The sequence below is a fragment of the Pleurodeles waltl genome, chromosome 10, assembly GCF_031143425.1.
Source record: "Pleurodeles waltl isolate 20211129_DDA chromosome 10, aPleWal1.hap1.20221129, whole genome shotgun sequence".
Taxonomy (NCBI): domain Eukaryota; kingdom Metazoa; phylum Chordata; class Amphibia; order Caudata; family Salamandridae; genus Pleurodeles; species Pleurodeles waltl.
Window position 1 is genome coordinate 222,431,736 of NC_090449.1, and position 27,996 is coordinate 222,459,731.

The 27,996-nt window shown below is 40.0% G+C and overlaps 2 protein-coding genes across 7 annotated transcripts in view; one reads left to right on the top strand and one right to left on the bottom strand.

Annotated features, from left to right (window-relative positions):
• Positions 1–549: 549 nt before the first annotated feature.
• On the bottom strand, positions 550–27,981 carry NDE1 (nudE neurodevelopment protein 1). 6 transcript variants are annotated; one of them, XM_069210215.1, is made up of 9 exons: positions 27,850–27,981; positions 23,241–23,367; positions 20,958–21,111; positions 14,427–14,575; positions 13,185–13,321; positions 12,318–12,497; positions 11,991–12,082; positions 9,375–9,523; positions 550–5,257 (listed from the first exon to the last, which is right to left on the bottom strand). In XM_069210215.1, the coding sequence occupies exons 2-9, from the start codon at positions 23,324–23,326 to the stop codon at positions 5,164–5,166; spliced, it is 1,041 nt and encodes a 346-aa protein (XP_069066316.1). In that variant the 5' UTR covers positions 23,327–23,367; positions 27,850–27,981; the 3' UTR covers positions 550–5,163. The 6 variants fall into 6 exon arrangements, with proteins under 6 accessions (XP_069066316.1, XP_069066317.1, XP_069066313.1 ...); XM_069210216.1 differs by having other exon boundaries at positions 23,241–23,370; XM_069210212.1 differs by lacking the exon at positions 27,850–27,981 and adding an exon at positions 27,065–27,298.
• Positions 27,505–27,996, top strand: part of MARF1 (meiosis regulator and mRNA stability factor 1) — a 586,552-nt gene continuing 586,060 nt past the window's right edge. Inside the window, exon 1 of the mRNA XM_069210203.1 lies at positions 27,505–27,628. The gene's annotated coding sequence lies outside the window, so the exon portion shown is untranslated. The remainder of the gene's footprint in view (positions 27,629–27,996) is intronic.

Genomic DNA, 27,996 nt, shown 5'->3' on the forward strand with positions numbered 1-27,996 from the left:
AACAAAAAAAAAACAGGTACTGCACACTTTTTCCGAAGCTGCATTGGGGGATTTTTAGTGCTTATAAATGTTGATGTGTAAATTCTTGAGTACTTTGTCTCATATAATATGCCTTATTATAAGGCACATACCTAAATAGACTCTTGCTGAATGACCTGACAAATCTGGCCTACCATTATGACCTACAACTATAAGCTACTTAAATTTCACAAATATATGAGGATGTCCTGAAGAGGTCAATAATTGACATTTCTTTCTGCACTTTCTCTGCTTCATTTTACAATGTACGGTGCCTGTGAAAGTGTACAGGTTAGGCGAGGCCATTTTAGTTAAGTTTATTAAAAAAAAAAAAAAAATACTATTTAGAGCAATTGTCACACAATTCCATTACCAGCAGCATTTCACTGTTAACTCTTTAATAGTTTTCCCATGTTCTCTTCCTGAATGGGCATTTTGTTGTCTTCGATGGAACACTTTAGATGTTCATACACCAATGTTCATTTATGAAACTATTATTTATTTTATTTATTTTTTAAAAAGAGACATAGAAAATATAAAATACATTTATTTAGTTTACTGGTTACCAGTCACTAAAGGTTTATTACAAAGTAAATTCAAGCTGTGGTTACTTCCTAAACTGAAAGCATACGGTGCCAGAAAAAGATGGTCACCGTGAACATGTCTGCTATCACCTACATGTAGGAGAAAATACTCTTTGAAACAGTGTCATAGCTAAATCAAAACATATTTCATTTTTTAAAACGACTTGTACATTGTATGCTAAAGCTCAATTGTGCTAATTCAAACAAATTCAATTTGTTATGCGAGTATATAATACCTGAACGACCCATATGGTGAATGACAAACATTCCTATATTTGTCACAATTTATTGCTTATGTATGTAGATACAGTATGCATCTGAGTTAACAATCTAATGCACTATTTTAAAGCATTATTCACACAAGTTGCATATTATGTTCAAGTGCATAAACATGATTTTAAATCTCTTCCATTTGTTACAATGCATTTTGCTATGCAGTGTAATGTTCAAGATTACAACAAGGGATGGATTTGCTTCTGTTTAATGAACATTTCAAACAATTCCAGTGTCTTGACCTTCAAAATGAAAATAGAACCAAGGAAACGGTCCTAGGCAGGCCAGTTGTGTCACACAATATTCTCAATATCATCATTTACAATCCCACAAAGCTTCATTAAACCAAGTTATTATTTCAACATTTCATTGTGATACGAGTAAAGATTTCTGGCATTTCAGCCACTACAGTATAGCTCTCAACAACATTATACAATATGCAACATGAATTACTTGTTTGTATTCTGCACCACAGACGTAGGGAGAAAAGAACAAGGAAACATGCAGCATTGTGCATTTTATAACATATCACCAGATGCTTTTCCCTCTAAATCTGGACTTTTTTGATGGCCAATTTATTCCGAGAGGTCCATGATTTTAATCTATCAGCCAAACAGCTTAACAGAAAATAACAGGAAGAGCAGTCAGTTGGAGGCCATATTGGTTGGTCAAACAGCATGCTTACTGTCACTAAAATAGAAGTTGCTGTACAAGTAGCAATCTACAGGTAAAAATCAAGATCATCATTGTGAGCGATCACCTGAAAATTAAAGTGATGGGCTCAATAATAATACTGATTTCTGTGAAATTTCGGGTGTACTGTTTTTGCACTGAAGTTCAGGGTATTCATCTTTTTATCCAAAGACAACCCTGTGTCTTCACAATGTTTAAGCACCTTAGAGACATCCAACAGCAGCCTTGATCCAACTTAAGATATTGAGACTCTACATAAATTACAGTCAGCCAATCTGGTTTCCAGAACAGAAATGGTTAATAGACCTGCAAAAAGTTTTTGCACAAGGTAAAAGTTGGTATTAAAATTCAGTTACACTTTTATATCAGATCTAGGTGTTGGTAGAAACGGAGCAATTAAAGAGTAATACAGAAATTCATATAAAACGGTAAAATGCACAGGACGTACCACAGAAACAGTCACACTTTCTTGTAATAAACTAGTGTGGACACTGTAGTAATGCAAATAAAAAGCAGGCACAAGGTATTTTTTTTTTTTTAAGTGAGGCAAGGGGATTACTCACTGGACCTGATGTGCTATTCTGTCTCTCGCCTTCATTTTTTACAAAACACCTTCCACTTACTAAAACTCTAGCTGAAGTGGAATGAAGAATAAAACACAATATATATATATAAAAAAAAAATACACTGTGGGATTACGACTGCAGTGGCCGGAAGTATCGCAGAGAGTAACTTTTCATTTTTCACTATCAATCTTATAGCTCCAGCCAGTGGAAGAAACTAGTGACAGTGAAAACTCGCCAGAAAGCACAGCACATCCACTAGTTAAGCTTCAAATTTAGAGATTGAGTACTATAGAGTACTGCTTCTAGAGGCAATGTGGAGGACCTTTTGGGTGCCATGAAACCTCTCCAAAAGAGCATGCTTTTAGAAAGTCAATAAAAAAAATCAGGACACCATGGTGGGAAGTCTTTGGGACCTTAACAGTGAGCACTGCAAGAATTAATCCCAGAGGTTAAAGCCAGTAGCAAAACTTTCCCCACTGGAACATTGGTGACATTATGGGGACCCTAATGGCTTACTAACCAATGGCACCGGGTCATGCAGTAACAGGAGCCAAGCGAAATATCAGGTTTTAGATTATACAGACTTAATTTGTTCAGCAATTAAGATATCTGCTTGGAAAGCCATCCAGATGGAAATTTAAAACTGTATGGAAATTAACAAGCCTTGCTTTCAAAAGATCCACAAAATTGGACCAATCTTACTACAAACAGGAGAATAATGATATAATCCAACCCCTTCAGCGCCAAATGAAATTTACATTGTGCGAGGAAGAGAACTAGTTGGTGTTGAAGGAAAGCAAACCTTTGATTTCATTCAATAACAGCATCACCCAAATGACTGCTTCCTACAAGGAGTAAATCATCCTAAATCAAAAACATTATTAAAACTACTAGAATTAAGTTGCCAATACTCCTTTTAAAAACTAACATCAATAAAATAAGGTCTTCAACAATGTTCAAGAGTTTTTTTTTTTTTTTTAACAATACATTTTGGCAAGGACAGTGCTGGAAGAAATGAATGGAAACTACAAATATTCCACTTGTGACAAGTGATTATGTGTTTATATATGCATACAAATAAAATGTGCAGGTGTAATTTCCTTTAACTATTGTTTAGTAGAGGGAGGTGCATGACTCACGAAATGTGCCAGCAACAATACTTAACATACAGCCCACTGTTAAGATACATATATGGTTTATACCATGACTTTTTTCCATATGTATTTGATGAACTGGGTTACACTCGTAATGCAAGATAAAGTCATGCTAAATAGTTATTGTTTTAGAAGTGTTGTTTCTCGGTGTAGATACATTACAATACGCAATTGTTGAAGAACTAAACAGTGTTTTTCATGTCAGTTTTGTATACTGCAGAAATATGGAATCTGGCCTTTGCACTATTGTAATAAATGCGTAATTGTGCCTTTATTAAAATAGCTGCTATAAATATTTATTATTGCACCACCATTATTTTCACTGCAATGGTGTAAATACAGGCACAGAGAGAATAATTTCCTCTGGAGTGAAAAGAGAAATACTGGAGCCTGTGCATGCCTGTCTTATATTACCAATGTACTTGCTAACTAGAGCTGTCTGTTGTGAACCAACTGTTTCAATTTTCATATGTGCCTTTATCCCAGTTCAGCACAAAAAATAAACAGCAATCAGCTGGGAAAAGTGATGAGGGATCATCTGCATATCAATAACGTCAACAATGTGCTGCCACCTCCATCACTCCAAACAAAGCATCATCAGGTTCCACTTGGATACTGCTGGCCCTCCAAAACGATTAAAAAAAAATAAAATATATATATATATATATATATGTCCCTATGCTGTTAAAAAAAAAATCCAGGTTTTGTGACATGGAAAGGAAATTAGAAAGCCAGGATTGAGACAGTGTAATTGTGATGGCACACTCAAAGCTTGACATCTCACAGGGAAGGGTCGATGCCTTCAGGTTATTAAAAAAAAAAAAAAAAAAAAAAAAAAACACCTTTACAAAGATGTGAAAAAAACAAAAAAAAAATAGCTTTCAAATTACCTTGGAAGCTTAGGATTTCTACATTTCTGCTATAAACTGTAATGGAAGGTGCAAGCTTACAAACAAGGGATGGTACATAAGCAAATATTAAAAGGTAAAACTTATCCTCTTTTACCTTTCAGGACAAGTCAGTGATCAGAGAAGGATAGCACTACCAACCTATTTCCAAAGCTTGAAATAGTCACATGTTCGACCAATAATTAGGTGCTTCAAGAAGGGCATAAACTGACCACCAACAAGGGGCTGAAGAAAGTGACAGCTCACCGACCATCTATTCATGTTCTGAATTTACTTGCAAGGGCCACAAAAAAACAAGTATAGGCTGGCTTTTTTTCACAACTGTTGAACTGGTATCAGTGACTTAAAAGAAGGTAAGATCAGCTGTTGACTTTTTGATAAGCAAAGCCAGAGTGAAGAATAAGTCCATCCCAAGCACAGGAAATTAATTAGTTTGGGCAAAAAAATGCGAGGCTCAAGACCAGGTAATAAAGAATATCACACACGACTCCAAAATGAGTAATGGGTGAAAAAAAAATAAAAGGAAGCCCATTCTGATGTAAGGGTGAAACAGTGTCCATTTACTTTACTCCAGAAAGTTCTGCATGAATGTCGCTTTCATACAACAGAAGTGCATCATGTGTGGAAGAGATCAAAAGTAAGGAAAACAAATTGTTGGTACCACCAGAGTGCTTTTAAAAAATAAAAAAAGAATTCTGAGGCTATGGTGCTTCAGTAGCGAACAGAAGTTAGATATTATTTTTCTTTATTCTAACTTTTCTCTACAAATAAGCTTGGTTATAAAATGAAAATACTTTTGTAAGAATTTGCTTCCTATTTTAACTAGCCACTCCTAATACTTCCAAAAAATAACAAAACAATGAAAAGTAACTTCAGTTTTTAAATGTCCAGTGCCTGGAGAGACAGCACCTGCTCCAAGCCTGCAGGATAATGGGCATAAAATGTGAAATCCATCCCAGAGCAGCTATTAAAGCAACATCTTGACGACACCCTGTGGTGAAGGAATCATGTGTGAGGGAATATTTGAAGATAACGATCCAAATTCCAGCCGTTTGGCTAACCTGCGAGTAAAGAGAAAAATATTAGAAACAAATTTTGTCATAACTAAAGTTAAAATCCGCCAACAAGTACAATGCATAAACTGAATATTTATTTTTAGTGCTTAATTTGTACAAAAAAGTGTAAGCACCAGGGTATTTTACACAAGGGTACAGCAGCAAGCACGACCCAATGACTTTGTTAGCGCTGCCTAATGCCAGTGCCACTGTTACCTACTGACCATCAGACTCCCACAAATGTGATCATTTGTTGGGTGACCAGACATCCTGGATTTCCCCGGACAGTCCCGGTGTCCCAACGCTTCTCTTAATTTTAAACAAATGTCCCGGTTTTTGGGACAAAGGTCAAATTATTACATAAATGTCCCGGTTTTTGGGACAAAGGTCAGATTATCTAGGAAAGCAAAAGTTCAAGGTATGCTCTCCTTGAAAATACGCCTACAGAGTATGCAATAATTAAAGTAATTTATCTGTTACTGTCAGGCAACACAGTCCCCTGTCTGCTCCCAGCAGAGAGACGGAGCTGGGGACAGAGAGAGGTGGGTGGGGGCGGGTTTGGGATGCAGGGTGGGAGGTCGAGCCATAGCTAATTTTAGATGTATAGTCTTGTAAATGCGAGTGTGTGTGTGTATAGAGAAGAGAAGAGAAGAGAAGTAGAAATACGTTGTAGTAGAAATATATTTTTGTTCTTTAGTGAGATCATCTGTTTGAGTCACTTCTTTCTTGGATATATATATTTAAAAAAAAACAACAACAAAAAACGACACACACACACACGTATAGGCACACATTCACAAAGCTACGCAAAAAAGTGACATGCCAGATATGAAAGTGAGTGAAAAGTCGTTAGTCCTTCCCTTATGTCTGACCTGTCCCGGTTTTTGCTCCTCAAAATCTGCTCACCCTAATCATTTGGCAATTCCAGGTCACCCAATGCTGTAAAAATGGCCAACTAATTTTAAATGCTCTGCTTCAGAAGTGAGACAGCACCACCTTGTGGTGGACTGTCGGAAATCAGTGACGGTGAAGAGCATCGGCAAACAGTCACAAAATTAACCACTACATATTTAGAAGAACTGCAGAGGACTGCATATTTGACCTTCGTTCAAGCTCCAAAAAGGTGGCAGTTTGGCAATATGCCAAGTATAGGTCCACCCAAGATATTTCTGCAATGGTTTGGAGCAAATCTAAAATAATAATAATATTTGTATGCATTAGGTTCAAATTAAGTTGAGAAGCTTTCATGATTCCAGACATCCATTGGCCACACCTTATAATTGTTTTTTAACTTAATATAAATGTACAACTATCAAATACTCTGATTGGGTGATTGCTGCTTGTGAGCTCACAGAAGGCATTTACTTTGGAGAACCTACAATCGTTCACTGCTTACTTTTCAGGCACTACGTTTTTCCTTTTTGGTTACGCACTCAATGAGATTGCATATATTTTCCAGCTGTCTCCCTAGTGTACTTCACTTCCCCCCTCCTCTATGCTCTGTGTTGCTCTCTCACCTATGTGCGTCTCACTCGCCCCCTCTGGTTTTGTGCCCTACTTTATGTGCTTTTCCACCTGTTTTTTTCTTCCCAGTGTGCTGTTCTCACTTGCTCCATGTTCCTCCCTCTATCCCCAAGTGCTTCTCCCCCCTGCGTCCAACATTCCTCTCTCGCTCATGTTGTGCCAGTGCGGCTTCCGCCCTGCTTTCGCTGTTGCTTACCCGGCCCTGTGTTTTGCTTTAGCTGCCCTGGTGCTGCTTTGCCCCTTTCCCTACCTGCTTCCTTACCAATCCAACTCTGATTAGTAAACAAACAGAACAAGAAAACTTGCAGCATCATTTTGTAGGTGCACACCCCTTCAAAATAATGCAGTTGCCTGATAGCACCTTTTTTCCCCTCTTTGTTGCACAGCATCGAGGATGCTGTACAGCATTTTTAAAAACAATTGGAAAATCCATAGGTCCAAACTTTAAGACCAGTTTGCTTTGCCAATGCTTGTTCAGTGGTTTTTAGGCTAATATATTCAACAGTGAAAATGTATAGGTAGCAGCACCTGCCAGGAGAAACTAATTTTGCAAAGCTACTTTAAATTAGCTAGAGATTCAAGGCAAACATACTTTTGATATACAAGTGGGGGGAGGGAGCACACTGCATCTCATCCCATCACAGTTCCGCCCATTGCATCCTGGTGAATGCAGTAAGCTTACTTCAAAGTTGCAGTAGTTTTTCACTAAAGTTGGTGCAGGTAGTACTGTTATCTCTACACAAGTGTTTCTGGGTTTAGCCCTTCATCAGTAGAGAGCAGAAGTAGTGGAGAATAGAGAAGTCATCTGGGGTTGCTGGTATGCTACCCAAGTGTCCACAGGCACACAGTGCATTCCAGGTGAGCTTGTCAACTCACTGGCTCTAGCGAGCCTTTTAAACACAAAGGGGGGGGAGGGAGCACACTGCCTCTCATCCCAGCACAGTTCAACCCAGTGCATCCTGATAAATGCAGTACAGTTACTTCAAAGTTACTGAAGTAAGTATTATCATGCACTGTATTTACCATGATACATTGAAGCAAACAGAGATGGGATGCGAGGCAATGTGCTCCCACCCTCTTTTTGTTTGAAAATGCTCTCTTGAGCTAATGAGGTGACGAGCTCTGGCTGATGCACTTGCGCCTAGTGGGTGGCAGAGAGACTCGAGCAGATTTTGGGCAGTATTTCCAGCACCCCCAGAGAATGTGGTGTTCTCTACCGAAGGACAACTAGCCTGAAACATGTTTAGAAATACACAGCACTGTCTGCATCAACAAGGGTGAAAAACTAAAGGCAGTCACTGAAGTAAGTGTTATCATGCACTGTGTTTACCATAATGCACTGAGTGCTGGGATGTGAGGCAGTGTGCTCCCACCCTTTTTTTAATACTTTTGATATATCCACAACATTATACACCCTCCCCCCCCTTGAGATTTCTGTAGGAATCTAACAATTGGATGTGTTGAAGCATATAGCTTTTATTTCTATTTTTTTTAAGCTGGCTGGAAAAAGACAAATGACAATATATTTACAGAACAAAATTGAATTAAACCGCAGATTAGAATAAAAGAAATGCCCAATCAGAAAATGTGGCAAAGCAAAGATTAAATCGTTGTAGTGTCTTAACCACAGTTGGTGGAGATCTTACAAGCTAAGTACCATGTTGCAAAAACAAGTCTTTGCAAAACACCAATTTATACTTTTGAATAAATCCAAAAATATATTTTGCTGAATTACTGCAAAGGTGTACAAAACACACCAGACTTTTGATGATTTTTTTTATGCATCCAAAGCGCAGTTACATTTTACTTGGTTTACAGTGCTAAAAGTAACACTGACTTTCAAAAAGCAATCACTTAGACAATCTAATTTAAAAGAAAAAATATGGTTGAACACCAAAGAGTAGAAGAGGCAAAGCAAAAATTCTGTGAATGCAGTACTAAGGATGGAAGAAGTATTACAAAATGATAATTACACGTTTTGCATTCATAACAAAGAAGGGCGTTTCAACTAAGTAGTACATCTAAAACATAAAAAACAAGATTCAAAGAGTAGGGCTGATAACACAACTACATGAATAAACACTTTGGAAGACTACTACTGGGATCCTGATCTAACCGGGGAATTGGGAGTCTACCTAAGGGCTATTGGTTTATTTTTTAATTTTTCATAAAACGCAAGTCTTCGGTCACCTGCGTAAGTATTTGTGCTCCTAGTTTGATGTCACCATGTCTACCACATCAGCGCATGTAGAGTGCACGGCATCAGCCAGGAAGCGAAGCATGGTCACTGCAGCACTGATATTCCTAACAGCAATTTATCCTCACTGGGCCTTATAAACATAAATTTATAATCCGTGCTGTGTTACTAGTATGTGGAGTTACGGTTTGATGAAAAAAATGTGCTGGTATGATTATGTACCAGGATCTACATATACATCATACACAAAACATGAATCTCAAATATACGATCAACATCTACAACGTTGCATTGATTTAATGGCTATCTAGTGCCAATTTATTATGCAAAATCCGGAGTGCTTTCTTTGGGACAGCATTGCACAATCACCATCCAAGGACAGTAGCAGGGGCAAACACTAACCCTTTATCATATAAAGGCACGTTGGCATTCAGTCTGTTCTCGTTGCTGTCTCTGGAGTGGTTTACTCGATTCGACATAGAAAGGCTTGCTCTGCTCGGGGACTGGTCGTACACAAAGTTTCGACAGGATGCAAGCTTGGACTCCAGTGCCTGAAAAGCAATAGTTTTAGTGAATGAAGCTAGACTTGATTGTCGTGTTTTTAGATACGCAACTTGCAAATATTCACAACATCCTGGATACCTGAACCGTATGGGTCTATTTCAATCAGACACCGCAGCTATCCTCCCAGGCAGAGAACTGCTAAAGAACGGGAAAGTAGGACACAACTTTCACTACCTCGCTCTATGGTACAGCTGTCTAATTACCATAGTAAGGAGTCAAAATCGTGCTAGAAATTGTGGCATGGATAAAGCCCCTGCTCCACCACTGGTGATAGTGCACGGCACAGAGCTGTGATTGGCTCAGAAGGCTGAGAATGCACGTGTTTACCTGTAGCACTAGTGCAGTGAAAGTCCGGGCCCGAGACATAAATCAGCAAGGAAAGAATCATATGTGACAGTGTTAAGCCTTACAGAGAGAAACACAGGGAGATAAAGAAAGGTGAGAGACAAAGTCAGAGTGAGAGACAGACAGCGAGAGAAGCAGAGAAAGTATTTTTTTCCGGTTTCCCTCAGAATTTCCTTCAGATGGGCTTTGTCACTCATTACTGGTCCGTAGTTTCTGTCCACGAGTTATCTTTATGCCCTGGCAGTTACCTGGATGCAGCCTAAAAGCAGAAGTTCCTTCATACTAGAGCATGACACTGCTAGCTTGAATGGCCTCCTTATGTATTACAGAGTGGTTGCGTTGCGAGTACGCCCAGTACCACCATTCTCTGATTCACCAGAAGGCACGGCCATTTGGCTGAATAGAGAAGAGCCTTTCTTCTTATGTCCAGTGCTTCTCTGTTGGTTTGTACTCTCCATTATCAACGTGTTAGGGTTTACAGTTAGTCCTGCAGGATGGTTGAGTGATTTTAAACGTCTGTCCAAAACTTAGACTGCATTCTGCAATGCAAATTCTAGTCACTCCAGGTCCACACGATTGTCTCCTATTGTTAAAATCAATTGTTGCTGAAACTTCAAACTGGCTGCGTCGGTTTCGAGTAAGTCCATGCTTATCCCTAAGAAGGTTTTACTGTGAAAATGACGATATAAGGTACTTGTACTTTTTAAGTGAGGTCATGAAAGTGGAAAACTACCAGCTCCAGTGCACAAGAAAATACACTTGCAGCAAGGAGACTTATAATTTGCAGAGTGACCATCTTGAACTTTTCGGGGATCTAAGATCATACGCTATTTTCTGGCCTTCTTTCGAAAGAAGTAGAAAAAGCGGCACCATCTGGCTTCAAACCGGTGGTGGAAGTTTCAACAAGCACTTTAACTAGACACAGCTACACACACAGTTTGTCCATCACTGCTGAATCGACTTAAGCCTTCTTTTGAATCCTCTTATCTGAAAAGCCAGCATCCTGACAAAGAAATTAAATGCAAAAAGAAAACAGAGCATGCACTGAAAACCCTACCAAACCAACTGCAGCTTTCAAACAAAATATTGTGGGAGGAGTGTCAAGGGTATCGACCAGAACTCAAATCAAGACTGTTCCGATGAAATGCTTTGGGAATAATCAAACATGGCATTCAGAGCCTTCCAACCCCTGAAAAGTACTGGTACCCTTACACCTACTGTTATCAACATTTGCCAAAGTTATGATCAGTACTTTGACACTTAACAGAGAACACTGATATAGGTGTACACAAGAAAATAGTCGCCAGGATATACAAGAATGTTGTACGGGGTGGGGCAGCTTTCTTTCATTTACAGAGGTTAGTTATCAAGGATGCTTGCTTGCCCAACGTCGGGAGCGTGAACATCACCAGAGGAAGATATCCAACAGTTAGAACACACTCCTTATATTGCCACTTCAGTGAAAGTTTTAACTGGTGCACGTTCATCAATTTAGTCAATATATCTTTAAATTGCTCATTTGGGCACGTGTTCCATCTCCCAATCACAATTCAGTACACGTGCCTTTCAATAAATGATCAGAGAATGTATGGTGTAAGTTAAATGAAATGGTACAATGCCAGTGTGCATCCTACATTCAAAAAAGGAAAATATGTTGCCAATGTATGCTGATGTATTTAGAACATGCTCCATTACCCCATTTCTATTCTTAACAGAACACTTCCACAGCCTTCTACAAAACAGCAAGATGATGACATCAAGACTGTTGAAGTTTATGGTTCTTTGTGTCCTCTACATGAATTTTACCAGCTTCTTACTAGTCAGCCAGGGTGAGTTTCAGAAAATGTGTCACGAAGAATTGGTAATGTACTAACACAAAAATGGATCCCGCTTGACTAGTAGTTTTCTGGTAGTCCATTTCCTTTTTTTCCACCAAGTGAACTTTGTACAGAACTGCTTTGTTGAAGCAAAAGTAAATTGATTTATATTGCTTTGAAACTTGGCCTTCTAAAACTAATGTGTTATTACCCAGGACATACTATCTGTACTCATGGTCAGAAGTACAGTCAAACCTGTATCACCATTAATGCTTTCCAGTACACAACTTACCCCCACTTTTCTTAGAAGGTCTCCAACAATATTCAGAGCAGATATTCGTGCAGCTGGTGTGAGAGGTGTGCCCGAACAGCTGTCTTCAAAACCTTGGAAGAATTAAAAGGACACATTAAAAGTCACAAAGACGCCAGGCTCCACAATTTTCCCATATATCCATTTAAGTAACTAATCGCCTGCACTGGTTCAAAGTGTATCAAATAATCAAAGAAATATTTAATATAAAAAAAATAAAAAAATCCGCTAATAATTGGATCGCCCTAATGCTTGAATATTCTCGGTAACTGCAGTTTGCAAACCCATCTAAACCACAGTTTTACTTACTTCTCTTACAGGATAGTGGGGTGCCTAATCCAGCACCATAGCCCCTATGCATCAAAGGTGTTGAAGGCACAGACACGCTTGCTTGAATCGCTGTGTCAATTTTTTCCACCTCTGATGAGCTACCAATGCATGTCTTTGGTTTCTCTTGTTTATGCTGCACAGCAAGCTCTTGTTTCAAATCTAAAGCAGAAACAGATACCCTTCAGTTGAATTTTGATAAAACATTCAAAGTAACATAAAAATTAAGACACTTAGGGCCATATGTACGAACACATTTTCCCATTGACACAGAATGGGAAAAACCCTTTGCTACATCTGGCCCTTAAAACCTTATAGGCACCGTAAGCTATGTGACTATTCACATGCTGGAGTAAAACGGATGGCCTTTACCCACATAAAAGATGTACAATGTGTTGAGATACGAAGGATCAAACAACGATCTACAGCTTCTACACAGATCTAAGCAGTGGATGCAGTATGTCAGGGTAACCACGCTTATGCCAGACCTCCTCTGAGGTATAGCGACTCCCACCCACCCTAATCTCCCACCTGAAGCTCTGCTACTAACCTCACTTTCCGAACCAGGCCGTAAGCCTGAAATCATCATCCTTGGCTTCGTCAATGTCCTCAGCATTGATGATGTGTTAACCTCTCACCTATCCTTTCTAGCATTCTTCTGCAATCCCCATTTTAAACCCACCACTCAATTAATCGCTCTGTTCCTTTGTGGCTAGGTTTGAGCTAAACGAAACAAGTACAAGCATCAGAAGAAATCACAGAAGTCAAAGAATGAGTGCCATCTATAATCTTCCTCAAACTGATAAAAAACAACTGTGCCATAACTTATTACGCATTTTATTTCCCTACCCCTGGCTTCGTCTTTCAAGCGTTGCACAGACTCCAGGAGGTTTTCCTTCTCGTCCAACTCACTCTCCAGGAAGGCATTCCTTTCTATTGCTTGATTTAAGCGCTGCTCAAAATCTTCCAACGACATTATTGTTGCTCTGTATTAACAAAGGCACCATAAATTAATGTTGTGACCTTCAAGATGCTGAAATCACTGATTCTTGGGACAAAGGAAATTCATTATCTACACATGCCTGGCCTACGTTATTAACAATTAAAACATGTCACTGCATAATAACCCATTTCAGATTATATACTGTGAGTATTTTATTCAGTCATGATTTTTAACTGTGCATTCTAAAACTTGAGCCCCGTTATTCTAATTGTGAATCTGGAACTAAAAACATCAAAACGCCAAGTTACATAAGAACAGAATGAGCTACTCTCGCCCATCAATGGTCAGCACGAGAACTCCTAGCTTTACACATTGGTGCAAAAAATGCATGCATCTCAATATTCAAATCTATCCATTGCGATGTGTTTGTGCCTACACACTCATAGTAGAGTGTATAACTGGGGACGGCTGGTTAACAGTTTTATAATCATGTGTGATTTTTCATGCATTATTATATTATATTGCTTCGACAAAGTACTTGATTTGAAAACAGGGGCACAGATCTCCATGTATACACAGTCTAAGTGAAGCCCAGAGTGTTAAAGCATAAGAATAATAATGCCAAAGCAATTCTATCTTCAAACGAGACCATCTAATACAGTACATGTTGCTTGTGATTTAGTGAACACAAGATAATGATTGCAATGCTGGTTTTTAAGTGACATGGATATTTAACAAGATCTCTTTTCAGTTAAATGTGTTATATAATAACATGAAAGTAGTTGGCTAGCAATGTCTAAGCAACCTCAACCTTGGTAGCTAGTGGACTAAATACAAAATAAATTAAGAGATTTGACCAGGGGTGGGCTAGGGGAGAGGTCTAGGGCGAGGGATTATAACCACATAATTTCACAAAGGCCACATTAAATACATACCAGCTCTGAATTGAGGGTATCTGCTTGGAAAATCGTCCCATCCATCGTATACATTATTATTTCATATTAACTGCGCTTGCCATATGAGGAAATATATTTTTTGGCCTCAAAAGACTTAGACATGGATATTTCTTGAGTGTGGCTGCAGCATAGTTAAACTTCACACCTGTTCAGTAAATAGATGGAATTATCCTTTTCATGATATTCACAAACCTTTTCGCTCTTTCCAAGTCGTCATTTGATTGTTCCAGTTCCCTTATATATTTCTGCAGCCGATCCTTAATTGCGGTTGTTTGTGCTAGATCATGCTCTAGTGCAGAGATCTGTCTGTAGCCTTCAGAATGCTGTGCTTCAAACTTTTCCTAAATTGGAATTAAAAGAAGCAGATTTGAACAGCAAGGCAACGATCTACCAACAGCAACTTTTACAAAGCTTATGAATTATTTACAAATATTTTTTACACAGTAGAAAATTAGAAAGACGGCAGAACATTACTCTAAAGTCAGTTGTGAAAAGAAATTTTGATCATCAAAAAGTTAAAAGGCAAGCAACTGATAGAAGGAAATAAAGTCACAGGGCAGGACAAACGCCGTAAGTAGTGATAAGAACATTGATGACATACAAACATGTAAAAAGGTTTTTAAAAAAAAAATAAAAAAAAAAAAAAAAAAATACACAACCAGATAAAGCCCTAACATTAGAAAAACAGGCTTAAAAAGAATCAGGGCTCAAGGTCACAGAGTACCAAGACACGAATCAGATTTCAAGTGTATTTCTACATCCAGGACAAAGAACAGGAAATTCTATCCTTCACTTAGCTACAATCGTGTCTGTTGGGGAGAAAAGCTCAGGCATGTGATCCAGCATGGGTGATTGTGAGAAAGTCAGGCAGGGGCACAACAGCGCCGTGAACAAGGCACTCATCTACAAGCTTAATCAGACTGCGGAAACACAGGTGGGTTTCAGCACAAAGGGTCTAATGACTGCGCATGTGTGTGTTTTGAAAGCAGGTTGGTGTGAGCAATATAAGATTACATCTCTAAGGAATATAAGACTGCATCACTAAGGAAACAACACACTCGTATAGATATTCATTCTCTGAAACCCAAGTACTGAATGCATGTATCAGCAAATTAGATATAGCTAATCAATGCTATCATTTGGAGGCCAGGCTTTACATTTAATTATTAACTAACAAATCCCATAAATATTTAAGTAGGAGCTCCAGCGTGGATTTACAGTGGAGTGTTTTCCTACGCATTTTCCAAACTACTTTATTCTCAATTCTTTTCGTTACCAACGATTTACACATTTTTTAGATGTACATCCTTCTGAGCCTGCCGTAGACAAATCCCAGTGTACATCTGCCTGGGCTTTGTAATTATTTCAAACGGGTCTGCAGACCTAAGACGCAACTGCCTAATAAAACGCTAAAGTAGTGAGGAGGGACATTTTTAAGTCTTTGAAAGTCAGACGCTGCTACCATCTTTACACTTCATTTACGTTCTGCTGAAGTCACACTGTTTGAATGATCTGCTTTGTTCCCCAGTGCCCAATTGATACAGTACTATTGCTGGTGTGTTGCGTCACAAATGGTGCTAAGGTATTGCTGTCTCCGAGGAGACTATGGAAAAGGTTGAAAAGGGGGTTGCAGGACAGGGTGGACTTTCAACTAAAGCAAAAATTGTTTTAATGAATGCGGATCCAAAGCCCTTCCATTAGACTTGTGCTAGCAGAATTGTTTAGGCGATTGTTGAGTTTGGTCCCTCAGGTTCTCTGTTATAAGACGTGCCACATTTTTAATATTGATCATCCGGTGGCAACTGTGCAAAGCTCATCAAGGTATGTTTTCTATGTACACCTCGAAAGTACTCTATGCATGCAATCACATCTAAGGATCACATTTTTTGCCGAGAACATGCTTCCCACCCTTCCAAGTGGCTAAAGCCAAAAGACTAGACTTTTTCTGCATTGGCTGGCATCCTATTAATTTTGGATGGAGTATCACGGCCACTCTGTAAGGAGTCTGATAGCTTCATAATTAAAGGCTCTCCAAGGAAAAGTCCAAATCGCACCCCCCAGACCTCTAGCCCATTTATCACACAAACTCACCTGTACTTCACCATCAAAGAAAATCATTTCGTACAGCGGCCTACTGTCCATTCTGTAGAAACCACATTTCCAGGCAAAGTTTACACCAGATAGGAGCAGTTCACATCCAGTAATATGCTGCAATTTCAACCAGCTTCTAGATAACCTCCTCCCTTACAATAACCAAATTGCATTTTCTATTTATGGCCAACCCGCTCCCAAGCATTCTTTTTTCCATTTACACTCATCTAAAGCAACCACCCAGAATAAAAGTCATTATTTCTCTTTAATCAACATCAGCTTTACCCATCCGATACGGTTATCAATGCTTGTAATAACCCATATAGGTAATCCCATGTTGAAATTCTCCCACCAATATAACTGGTTTCCATAAAAGTACATTTGGCCAAGCTTGTTCAGCGATTTCCTTATTAGTATACATTTTTTTTTTCCCCTTTCGACCCCACGACCCTAAAAGAGTAAACTGCTAAATCAGTTTAGGTCCAACGGTTCTGCAGGACCCAAGACACCAGAAGTAAATGACAATTACCCTAACTTGTTTTGACTGTGATGCCAAGTAGCTGGTCTTCCTCTCTATTCAACTGTTAATTCTCCTTACCTGACAATTTCTTGGTAGATCAAACCGGGCAAAGAAATAACTGGCCCCCTCCTCCCCCGCCAAACAAAACAAGCCGATGTCAATATTTTGGCGAGGCGGCTGGTGGAATTCTAATCATTTACATTACATTCAATTCAGAAATCTGAATGGAAATATGATTTATCAGAATCTTAATATGGATGCAGAAGCTCAAGAGGGGGGAAGAGAAAAAAATAACCGTTTTAGAAATCTTTGCAGAAATCACATTTGGAAGGCACAACTTAAATACAATGGAATCTGCTGGGGTCTGAATTTGTGGATTGTGTTTTTTAGATGAGTTTCAGCTTTTCTGCACTCTCTGTCATATAAATCTTCCTTTATTTCTTTAACTTCAACACCCTGACACACTTGCGACAGTCTGAGACAGTGAGCATTGTACAGTAATTTCCAAACTGTGATCCCTCTCAACCTGCCCTTACGTTTAGTGTGCCTACTTTGTATTAACGATTTGATCTCACAATACATGAGTACATAGGATTCTCACAATCACACAAAACTGCAACTGATTTCATAGCAGGAGCATATTTATACTAATGTCTCAAGTCTCTGACTTTCTTACTCAAAGTAAAGACTTTCAAAACCAACTTTGTTTTTCCCCCCAAACGTCAGGCTTAAGGAAGATGTTTGAAGCCACAAAACCCTTTAGCTATGGCAAATTTCTCTGTGGTACAGGATTTTCTTTCCATAGTGTTTCCAAGGAGATTAGGTTTTAAACATGTCCTCCCACAGGGACCATCATATACACGGCCAGTCCAAAAAATAAATAAACTAAAAAAATAAAATATGTATTTTTGTTGTGACCGAGGCCTGGTGTTCCGGCCGAAACACACTGCGAGCCCCTACCAACTACGTAGGCATTAGGATATCCTGAGTGCACGCTTTCTGCTTTCATGGGTGTGGTATCTAGCGGATCTCAGAGATATATATATATATATATATATATATATATACACACACACATACATATATATATATATATATATATATATATACACACACATATATATATACATACATATACACACACACACACACAAACAGGCACTGGACGCACGCTCTTTTTTCTCAACTGCAGTTCACGCGCCAGCCAAGGAACTGAGTAAAAACTGGACTTAGAACTCCACGCTGTATTCCTCACCACAAGATGCTGCATGAAATCTTACTCACTTTTGTCCTAAATCACTGCATGCATCCTGTGATACAGCAAAAGCGCCACTTAATACAGTGTGAGGCATACTCCCATGCCTGTACTATCCAGTCAGGATCTGTACAAATCGGCCAGGAGGATCTTCAACATGTTTGCAAGTAAATTGAAGACACCATGGACAGGAAATGTAACTTTGCCCAGTGGCACAGGCCTAATGTGCAGCACCGCTAAAACAGCAATAAATTACAGGTTAACTTACTCTGAAGTTCCATGCAGGTAACACACAGAAGTGTTGTTCCAACCTACCAATGACATCAAGATAGGTAAATAATACTATCTGCAGAGGTGCACATCTTCGTGATGCTGAATCTCAAAGTGGCAATCTGTGACTTGCTTCATGGTGTTCATATACAAATAGACTGATTTTAAGTATTTCCCAGTTTAACTGCCTCAGCAGGTTAGTTAGCCTCATCCTCACGGCTAATGCAATGATGTTATATGGCAACATAATTCAGGACACAGAACTGGCTACAGAAGGTTGTGTGATACAAAAAAAGTGTCTGAACTGAACTGATTAGAATCATTTTTAATGCTACTCTACCAAAGGCCTAAGCAAAGAGGCGAAACCAAACTTCATAGTATTACGGTTATACACCGTCAAAACCAGTACAATGCAGTTTGGGACCTAATAAACATAATGAACGTCATTCGAAATTAGACAGCAGCCAGATACAGTGCAACAGATGTTCACTTAGTAAAATAAATGTAACATTTTCCAAGGAATAAAAGCGCAAACCAATTGTTTTAACTATTAAAATACCTAATAAATGATAACATAAAATATCACTGTTTTGGCAGATTAAAATTGGACAGTTTTGCAAGGGTATCTGGTTACTGAAAGATTCATCCGCTTTTCTAATTTTTGTATCACTATTCTTAAAATAAAGATATAAATGTTATAGCTGAAAGTGATTCCGAGGTGATTTGTGATAATTTACAATAAAAACAAAAACAAGTTTTGGGGGAAGGCAATTTGGTGCATAACTGCTGACTGGACCTAGCTTTCCAATGGACCATAGTGTGTGAGCCTAAGTAGATTAGTCAGTTTCACTGGTACCCCAGTTCCCTTACTTGCTACAGCTGAAGCGATCAGAAACAATCAATCTTCTATGACGTGCTTGTGGATAAAGGGACATTGTCTGTGAGCTTCAGACATGACTACGTTCGTACACGAGCAACCAGCTCCAATGCCCGAGGGGGAAAAGGGCTATTTTAGTCAACAAAAAGAACACCCTGGAGCAGATGTTAACCATTAACCTTCATTTGCAGCCCTTATCATAAAAGCACAAAATACACTGCAAGGAGGACAGCAAACATGAGCAGCTATAGAGATGTGAAATGGACAGTGCCTTTCACATCTACTGGACTGACTGGCCGACCCTTGCAGCACTGACCTAGATGTTACCAAAATAACATCAAACACATGTGGCTAACTCAGCCAGGCACACTGAGCCAACTGATTACAATAAAGAGACCAGCACGGCTAAGTGCCGCCTTTCAGCCAACAGTTAGCGGTGTCAGTAATCAATAGCTTCTCTGTTCTAATATTCACAATTAGCTATTTTCCTTTCCGTACACGGTACCCTGTCCTTTTAGTCACGGTTGTACAAAACATTATCATATCCAATCTACAATAAAATACCACAGTAACTTATTCTCAATCTATTGTAATTCTTAAGTAGCATTGAAGTGTGTAAGCAGAACAGAAATAAAAAACAGAATTAAATTAGAGTCTATACGGGTGCTTAAGTATGCTGGCTGCACAGAAGAAGTTATATAAATTGCTAGTAAGAAACTTCCAACAAAGAGAAACTTTTAAAAGCCTCAAGGCCAAATAGTTTACTGGTGCTCTTCTAATAAACAAGTCACATTAACCTCTGAGCTCAAGTCCGCCAAACTATTTTTCAAGACTCTTTTAGACCAGGTTTCCGTAAAGTTTACATCCACTCCAAATCCCCCTCGTAGTGCCAAGACTCTTTGAAGAAAGTTGAGCTCTTAGCAAATACACCAAGAGAGGATCAGCTTCTAAAACCCGAGTGGTTTCAGCAGGATAGAACAACTTTGTTATTCAGTACTTTAGCCGCGTGCCAAAGGCCATGATTAGACATAATGACATCATAGAGAAACAAACGCTATCCACCGCCCACCACACCCTCGGCGGTTCCCCTCGAAGCTCTTCACTTCCGCCCGTGCAGGTAAGCATCAACGAGAAAGTTCTGAATGACGCAAGTAGATAGCCGCGCTTTCACGCCGGCGGCAAACAATCTATTTCTATTTGCTGCTAAGAAGTACAGGTTGTAACTGCATTTACCTTTACAACTACTGGTATTGTATAACTGAAGCCCTACTGGCATCCGCAGGGCAACGAAACAATGGGGTTTCTCAATATTTATTTTGTGGTACATTTCCAGAGCTGCTACTTGGCAGGACAGGCCGATTATTTAGAAGGATAAACTAAAGCTATGTAGGCAGCATATTGTTCCCTAGACAAACACATTATGAGATTTCCACATGCTTCGGTGGAATCAGGCTCCCCGTGATTATTCATTGACAAATGACAGGCTCAACCTCGTTGCGAGTTTGACCGACTTGGTCACATCCTAAAAAGGACACCTTAACAAACCATATTCAGAAATGGGGACGCTCTATAAGGATGTCATCTCATGGATCCATACTCGAGAAACTCAAGAGATAAACTATATAGAGGCACGTCTTCCGAAACAAGCGCCTAAGGGTACACAGTCTGTGGCAGATTAGCACGGCATTTCTTAATGGTGAGATACTGTACCTTAATGGATTCAAGCTCCGTGTGAAGGCGGTTATTTTCTGACACGAGATCCCGATTTCTGTTCTCTGCATGCTGCAACTGTGCCTCGAGCTCTGCCTCGTATTCTCGACTCCCTTCCTGAAACTCGCGGAGCTCCTCTTGTGCGTCTTCTGCGCTGAAGTGAAAATTACGCAGGGTTAACTAACCAGAGTAACTACAGATCCATTAGCACATAATGAATGAAAAGCAAAGCAATTGTAACATGACTGTGAGATATATATATATCAATTTTTGGAAACTTGAATCAACCACGGTTGTCGCTTTAATGAATCAAAGGCCTTATTATATCAACTGTAAATAGCCGTTATGGTCTGAAAAGACCCACTGAATAGTTAAAAAAAAAAAAAAAATGAAAAGCAACAACTTCCTAGAACTTCTTGCTGGTTTTTGCCATGTTTCTTTGACCTTAAATAGGGAAAAGAGGGAATCCGAAGCCCTACAGTCGCTTCCATCTCGGGCAAACAGAGGATAGCCGGGCAGAGACGGAGTGGGTGTTTGTTTTTAGGAGTGTGACGCAAGGTCTCTGTTCCTCCAAAGGGAGAGGTTTGCTTTCTGGAAAGTAATGAATGCAACCTTCCAACAGACACAGGAGTCTTCTTCAAAAAGAGAAGGACACTGTACAATTATCCTCGAATCCAACCAGACACATAGTGGCCAGCCACAGAGACCCCAGAGGACTATATAAAGATGAGAAGACAAGAAGCCTTTAGAAGCAGAAACGGCGGGACAGTGAAGGAAACACTAAACATGTTGACCTAGCTGCACAATGCTATGATGAATAGGTAAAGGAGTTTTGGGAAGAAAGAAGCCAGTTATGGGGTTCGTCCTTCAAGCGAGGGTAGTCTAGTTTATTTCTGCACATCTCAATAAAAATAATGAAAACATATAAATCAAAAGAAAAGGGGGCATATGACGAGAAACAGCCTGGTGAGGAAATGTAAAAAAACATCATCTGTATATCAATTTAGGGGTACCAAGTAGTGTGAAGTTAAATGTTTAGCATGCAACAGTATTTTATAGTAAAGTGAAGCTTTCCTACTGTTATACCAGCAGCCCCCAATCAGCCTAAGCATTGTTAGCCAGTCTTTCTAGAGCTGCCCCTGAAATCCAGAAACAAACAGCTTTATACACTGCCCCTTCAAGTGTCCTGAAAATAAGAAATACACCTATAACGGCCTGACCAGGATGGCTAGCTACACAACCTATGGTGAGATCTTTAGTACTGATGACTCAATATAGGCAACAGTAGGTCACGCAAGTGCTACGGCCAGCCCTTTCACCACCAAAGGAAGGGCTACTCCTCTTAAACCAGATGCCTGTCAACTTCTCTTTTAACTTTCCTCCAGCCTCGACATACATGAAGACCCCAATGATCAGGGACAATTAGTTAGAATGTCTGTCTAGATATGAAGATTGGTGAAAATGTCTTGGATTGCCTTTGCTGCTATGTGCTCTCTGAGGATAAAGGGAAAAGTCTAAGAGCATTTTCAGGAGCAACTTTTACGGCAACATCTTACATAAAGGTCTCCCACATTTCCTCTTGGACAGCTAGGTAGTTCTTCAAAACACAGCAGTTTGCTTCACTGACAATTACTGTGAAGTAGATAAAGAGATTCCTATGCTGAAGTGTTTCCTTGTTCATCGTCACTGCTCAAGTCCCGGATGAGGTGCATTTGTGCATCTTCCATCAGCACTATCTAGACAAATACCAAGATTTGACCCGTTTAGCTAATGAATGCTACTTCACCACCTCAAAACAGTAATTTGAGGGATGGTATGCTTCCTCAATGGGAAACGTGTTCTTTATGAGCTAAAGTCTTACTTCTTCCTCTTGCCCAATTACCTGTAATGAACGGTTAGTGGAACAAGAAGCACACTCCACTTTGCTGCATGGCTATTTCAAGGTGAAAAAAAACATTTTGGGGCAAATAAAAGCAGTATACTTTTTCTATATGCATTACTTGACAAACGTTCCAAATAATATGCCATCCAACTGTAAGTGCTAAGGTAATCATTAAGCAATGTATGAGTGGGTCAACTAAACCAAGGGGGCAAATGGAAAATGTTCATTCAGGACGACCACGTGACAGGAAATCATTCACTCCTAAAAACAGGATGCAAAAACATATTAAAAAATGCATGCTGTTTTTTAATAAACCTATTTAGTTATCCCAATTAATAGGAAGTAGCAAAGCAACTTAATCTATGTGGGAAAGGCACTGGACGTGCTTCAACTTAACTTACCACTGCTTGTATTTCGAAGCTAGTTCTTTCCAATAGTGGACCTCTTCCTCCACAGAAGCAAAGTTACGGCCCCTTAAGTCCTCCATGATGACAATTCCATCAAATCCAGGGCCGTCATTTCATTTTCCTACTGAAAGAAACTGTGTATGATCACTTTCACATTTGAGGAGCGTTTGTACACATGTACATTAAGATCGACAAGGACAGAAAGGCTTCACAATGACATAGAAAAGTGTGTTTTTCCTTTAAGGTGCATCGTACCCTGGATTTAAGTAAGGTTGCTTAATTATTTCTTGCATATTTTCTTCCCCATAATTGTATTGTAAGTGTATTGATATAGCACTTACTACCCCTGACGAGGCGTCAAAGCGCTTATCAGCGAGTAGCACGCTACTCTGGGACCCAAGAGGAACTAATGGTGGATTTGTATAGGGGAAATAGGAGTAGAGTATTAGTATGAGTTAATTTGAGCAGTGGATATGTAAGTTTGTTAGTTGGATTGACTAGAGTAATGGAGGGAAGAATCCAGAAGTTTTAACTGGGATGAGGCTTGGGCTGGGTAAAGGAGAGAGGGAGTAGTCTATGGAAAGGGATTAGGTAGATCATGGTAGCAGAAGGGGTTTTGGATGAGTCAAAGGTGAAATAAATGAGGGAGGGTTGTTGGGAGATTACAGTAGTAAACTGGGGTGTAGGGTGAGCCAGGAGCGGTAGTGGAGGGAAGAGCTTAGGCAGGATTATTTTGGAGATCAAAGTAGTAAAATGGGTTTGGGATGAGTATAGATCGATAGACACATAGGGTGATGGGGAGACAGATTAAAGCTAACGCAAGAGCAAATTTATTATTCATTAATCTTAAATTTACTTATTTAATGTTCTTGATTTTTTTCTCTAGTACAGTGGAACTAGAGTAATAAATAAACAGATAGGTAGATACATAGTAAGTGAATATATGTGTAAGGAATTTAATACTGGGTATAATAATACGAGAACTAAAGTTGTATTGTATAAACACAGACTTTCAAGGTTTGTAATATGCAATGTTAATTATTAAGTGTACTATCTAACATTCATTTATCTTTCCTCAATTTTTCAATAGTGAAACGCTTGCCGTTAAATAGTTAGGATAACATTTGCTCATTGTGATATAAAAACGAAAGCATGGATTCATAAGTATCTAATATAACATGATATGAAGAAATACCAAGGAAAGTGACACATTTACAAGATTTGAATTGAAGAATGTATTAAATCCCTCGGATAGTGAGAACCATGTTGCCACGTGATTACAGGGACGTTTTGGGAAAAACTACTGTCAGCACTCTGTGCACAAAAACTATTTATAAAAGAGTATAGAACCACACATCTCTAGAAAAACACAATTCACAGCTTTACACAGCTCGGAGCTTTCTCCTTTCCTCTCCGACTTCCACAAAGCCACATTTCACCAAGTCTAAAAAAAATAAAAAAAAATAAAAAACTACAGCTACACAAGGATCCAACAAAACATGTGCCTTAGAAATCAACAACTTAATCACCTCTGCATCTATTCATTGTCATAGGAATCCATGCACCAAAATTGTGTTCATCAAAAAAGCGACTCACACAAAGCAGTGTATTTGACTTGGTGTTATCCAGGTTTTCACTGACCCACCATACCCAAAGGCCACCTTAAAGCTCAAACCATTAGGTTATACTGACCTCCCATGGTACATGCCACACGCTCTAGAAGAGCGCCCTAAACCCGCTCATTAAACTACTTACAACACACACAAAACGTCATACTACAAGAACACCACTACAGCATGACACAGATTTACTTAGTCAGTGCCACTATGGAATGTCAACATGTAAGGACACAGGGACTGGAAGCAAACATCATTACCATGATGCAATGAAGAAGAACTCACTGATGGCACATAGCCCAATCACCAAATCTTCTCTCTTCTCTTAGAGAACACCACACACATAAAGCAACAACGCCAGCATCACAGAAGACTGCAACAAAAGAAAAGGTGTCATCAAGTCCACCTTGACGTCTATCCAGACCCAATTAATCCCTACTTACACCACAAATGCAAGACCAATGTTTTTGTCAGTGAGACAGAGAACATCAGGCATCTGGTAGACAGCGTCAAGCAAATCGACAATGTTCCCGCAATCACGCCAAGCAATATTCTCATGTGGACGCATGTCAAGCCACTCTCCATCACAAACCAACGCTTTCTGTGAAAACACCTCATAGTAAGAGGATCCTGCACTATTTGCATGATCATTAGTCCTTGACATCAGAAGGTTTTTCTAGCTATCACTCGATTTTAGCCTGTGTCAGGAAGTCAGCTTCTTGTACACAATTGTAGCCGCTGAGGGATATGGGTCAAACATGGAACCAGTACTGGTGTACACAGGGACGTAGTTGACTAAAACAAGCATAGAAGGGAAACAGTGGATTTGGCAAAATACTTTTGAACGGGTAAGAAAATGAAGTGCACTAATACTAGATGTGTGGGTAGGCAGTGTACGTTGTTTCACAATGTGTATTTATACATGTACTGATAGATAAAATGTGATTGTATGGTGTTCTGATTACAAAAACAAGGGTCATCAAATAGCACGCTGACTCAGAAAAGTAATGCCACTACTACTACACTAAAGAATATGGAAAACATGCATTAGGTAAATAAAAAGCGGAAAGTGTTAAAGAAACGCCATCCTTCGTTAAACAATCTATGAGTGAGAGAAAACAGGTCCAACCACAACAAATTACACAAAGAGTATTCAAACCCACGTTTTGAAAACATACCCTATGTGCTATTGCGCCACTTCACACACCGGAGCGTATCAACTGCTTAGCGTCCAGCTTAATGTGTGGAGTCTAGATTGTTTTATTTATTGTTTTTGTCAAAACACAATAAAAATGTGAGAGGCGGGGATTTATATTCAACTTGTGAGGAAAGAGCTGCCCACCAAGAACCAGAACTTATACGTGGACAGTGTGTTTAAGGTGCAAGCTAATATCAATGCTGGACTCTGGTGAAAAAAAATAGTAATCAATATGTAAATTGGCTGCTTCCCGGGACATGAACGGTCATGAGGCAGTGCGACAAAAACACAAGAGAGCGCCCCGACTGAGGAGTCTGTTCTCTGACCAGGGCAAAGCTTCCTCCTCTGCGCCGCATGCCCAGCGCACCGTCACCACCAGCAGGAAGCAGTCTCCTACAGTGCTTGTATTAAGGCTTGTATTTACACTGCAGGCACACTGTTGAGTAGATATAACCTGGTCCATCTGCAGCTCACTGCTCTTACCTACACCAGCTACCTACCCAGCCTTGCCCCTGTGCAGTGCCGTGCGCCCTTTCACTCCACTTCCAGGTCGCTCACCCACCTTCTCTTCGGCACCTCCCACCACCCGGCACTGCAGTTCTCAGACTCCCCATTCTTTATTCTCATACTGTGCAGGTCCGCCTCAGCCTCCTCTGCAGTCTACTATTTCTTTCTCTCTCTCCAAGATCTTCCCTTACGCCCACTTAATGTCTCACGCCATGCAGCCCTCGAGCTCTCTCAATGTGTGCTCTCTGGCATGACTCTCCCGCTGTCAGACCACTGGTCTGGAGATACCAGTTAGTTACTCCACTTTGTCACTCCCTGTTCCTGCAGCTCGTTTCTCACTGCTCCCTCATCCTCTCCGAATTACTCTCCAGAGTTTGTGTCCTATCCAACAGCGAGCCTCTACCTCCCTCCGACTATTAACTACTCTCTTGGAGGATCAGTTGCAGTAAGCTACTTGCAGTGACAACGGAGCGGAGTTATAGTGACCACCTCCTCACCTTTAGCTGCAGTCGAGGTTGGGTGCAGCAACTGCATCAACTCAACTCCCTGCGGCAACTCACTCCCAGTCCGGGACGTTCCAAACCATCACAACCCCGGGCACTGTTGTCATTGATTGGCTGCCGCTGCATGGTACGTCACTCCACTCGCGGTAGTCTCCAATCAGAACGTTGCAGTCCTACGGCGAGGTGGGGCGCAGCCTTTAGTTGAGGTACTATTCAGTGAGCGGAAAGCCTCATCTTTAGACACCGACATCGCACCCCAAAACTCCAAATACCCAATCTTACTCGTGACCCCTTAACTGCACGGCGTGACCCCTTAACTGCACAGCTGCCCGCCCCTAACGGTTCTGAGCCATAGACATAAACGAGAGACAGCAGGTCTAAAGCGCCGCATACATCACGAAACAGTAGCGGCCATTTTGCAGGACCTGGAGACGGGCTTTCGCAAAACAGCGGCTAGGGGTGGTCCAGGTTTTATTCTCTTTGCATGTTCAAAATCATTAGCTACTTAAGGAGAAAGCACATCCACTTCACAATTCATTAAAAAGGGACCATGCCTCCGTAAGTTTCTGACATATTCCGAAACACGGTACAGAACTAGACTATCTGCTTTTTGTAAATAATTTCGGCTCGTCCTTAACTTTGTAATGCTAGTTGCATGCCTTTTACATAAGGGTTTACATTAATCCGACAATGAAGATGAGTTGTAAACAGTGCGCCTCCACGTTGTTACTTCACACGTGTTTCATTCTATAAAAGCCAAAACTATGCAGTGGACACACCGGGTCGATTCTTAAGCCTACTGTCCGTCTTCTAATGCCTCCGTCTGCACAATTCATGTGATTCTTCTCCAAATCCGCGTGTTCAGTTTCTAAACTATCCTAAACTCCAACCTTTTCAGCGTATGTATGCAGTTATTAGGAGACAAG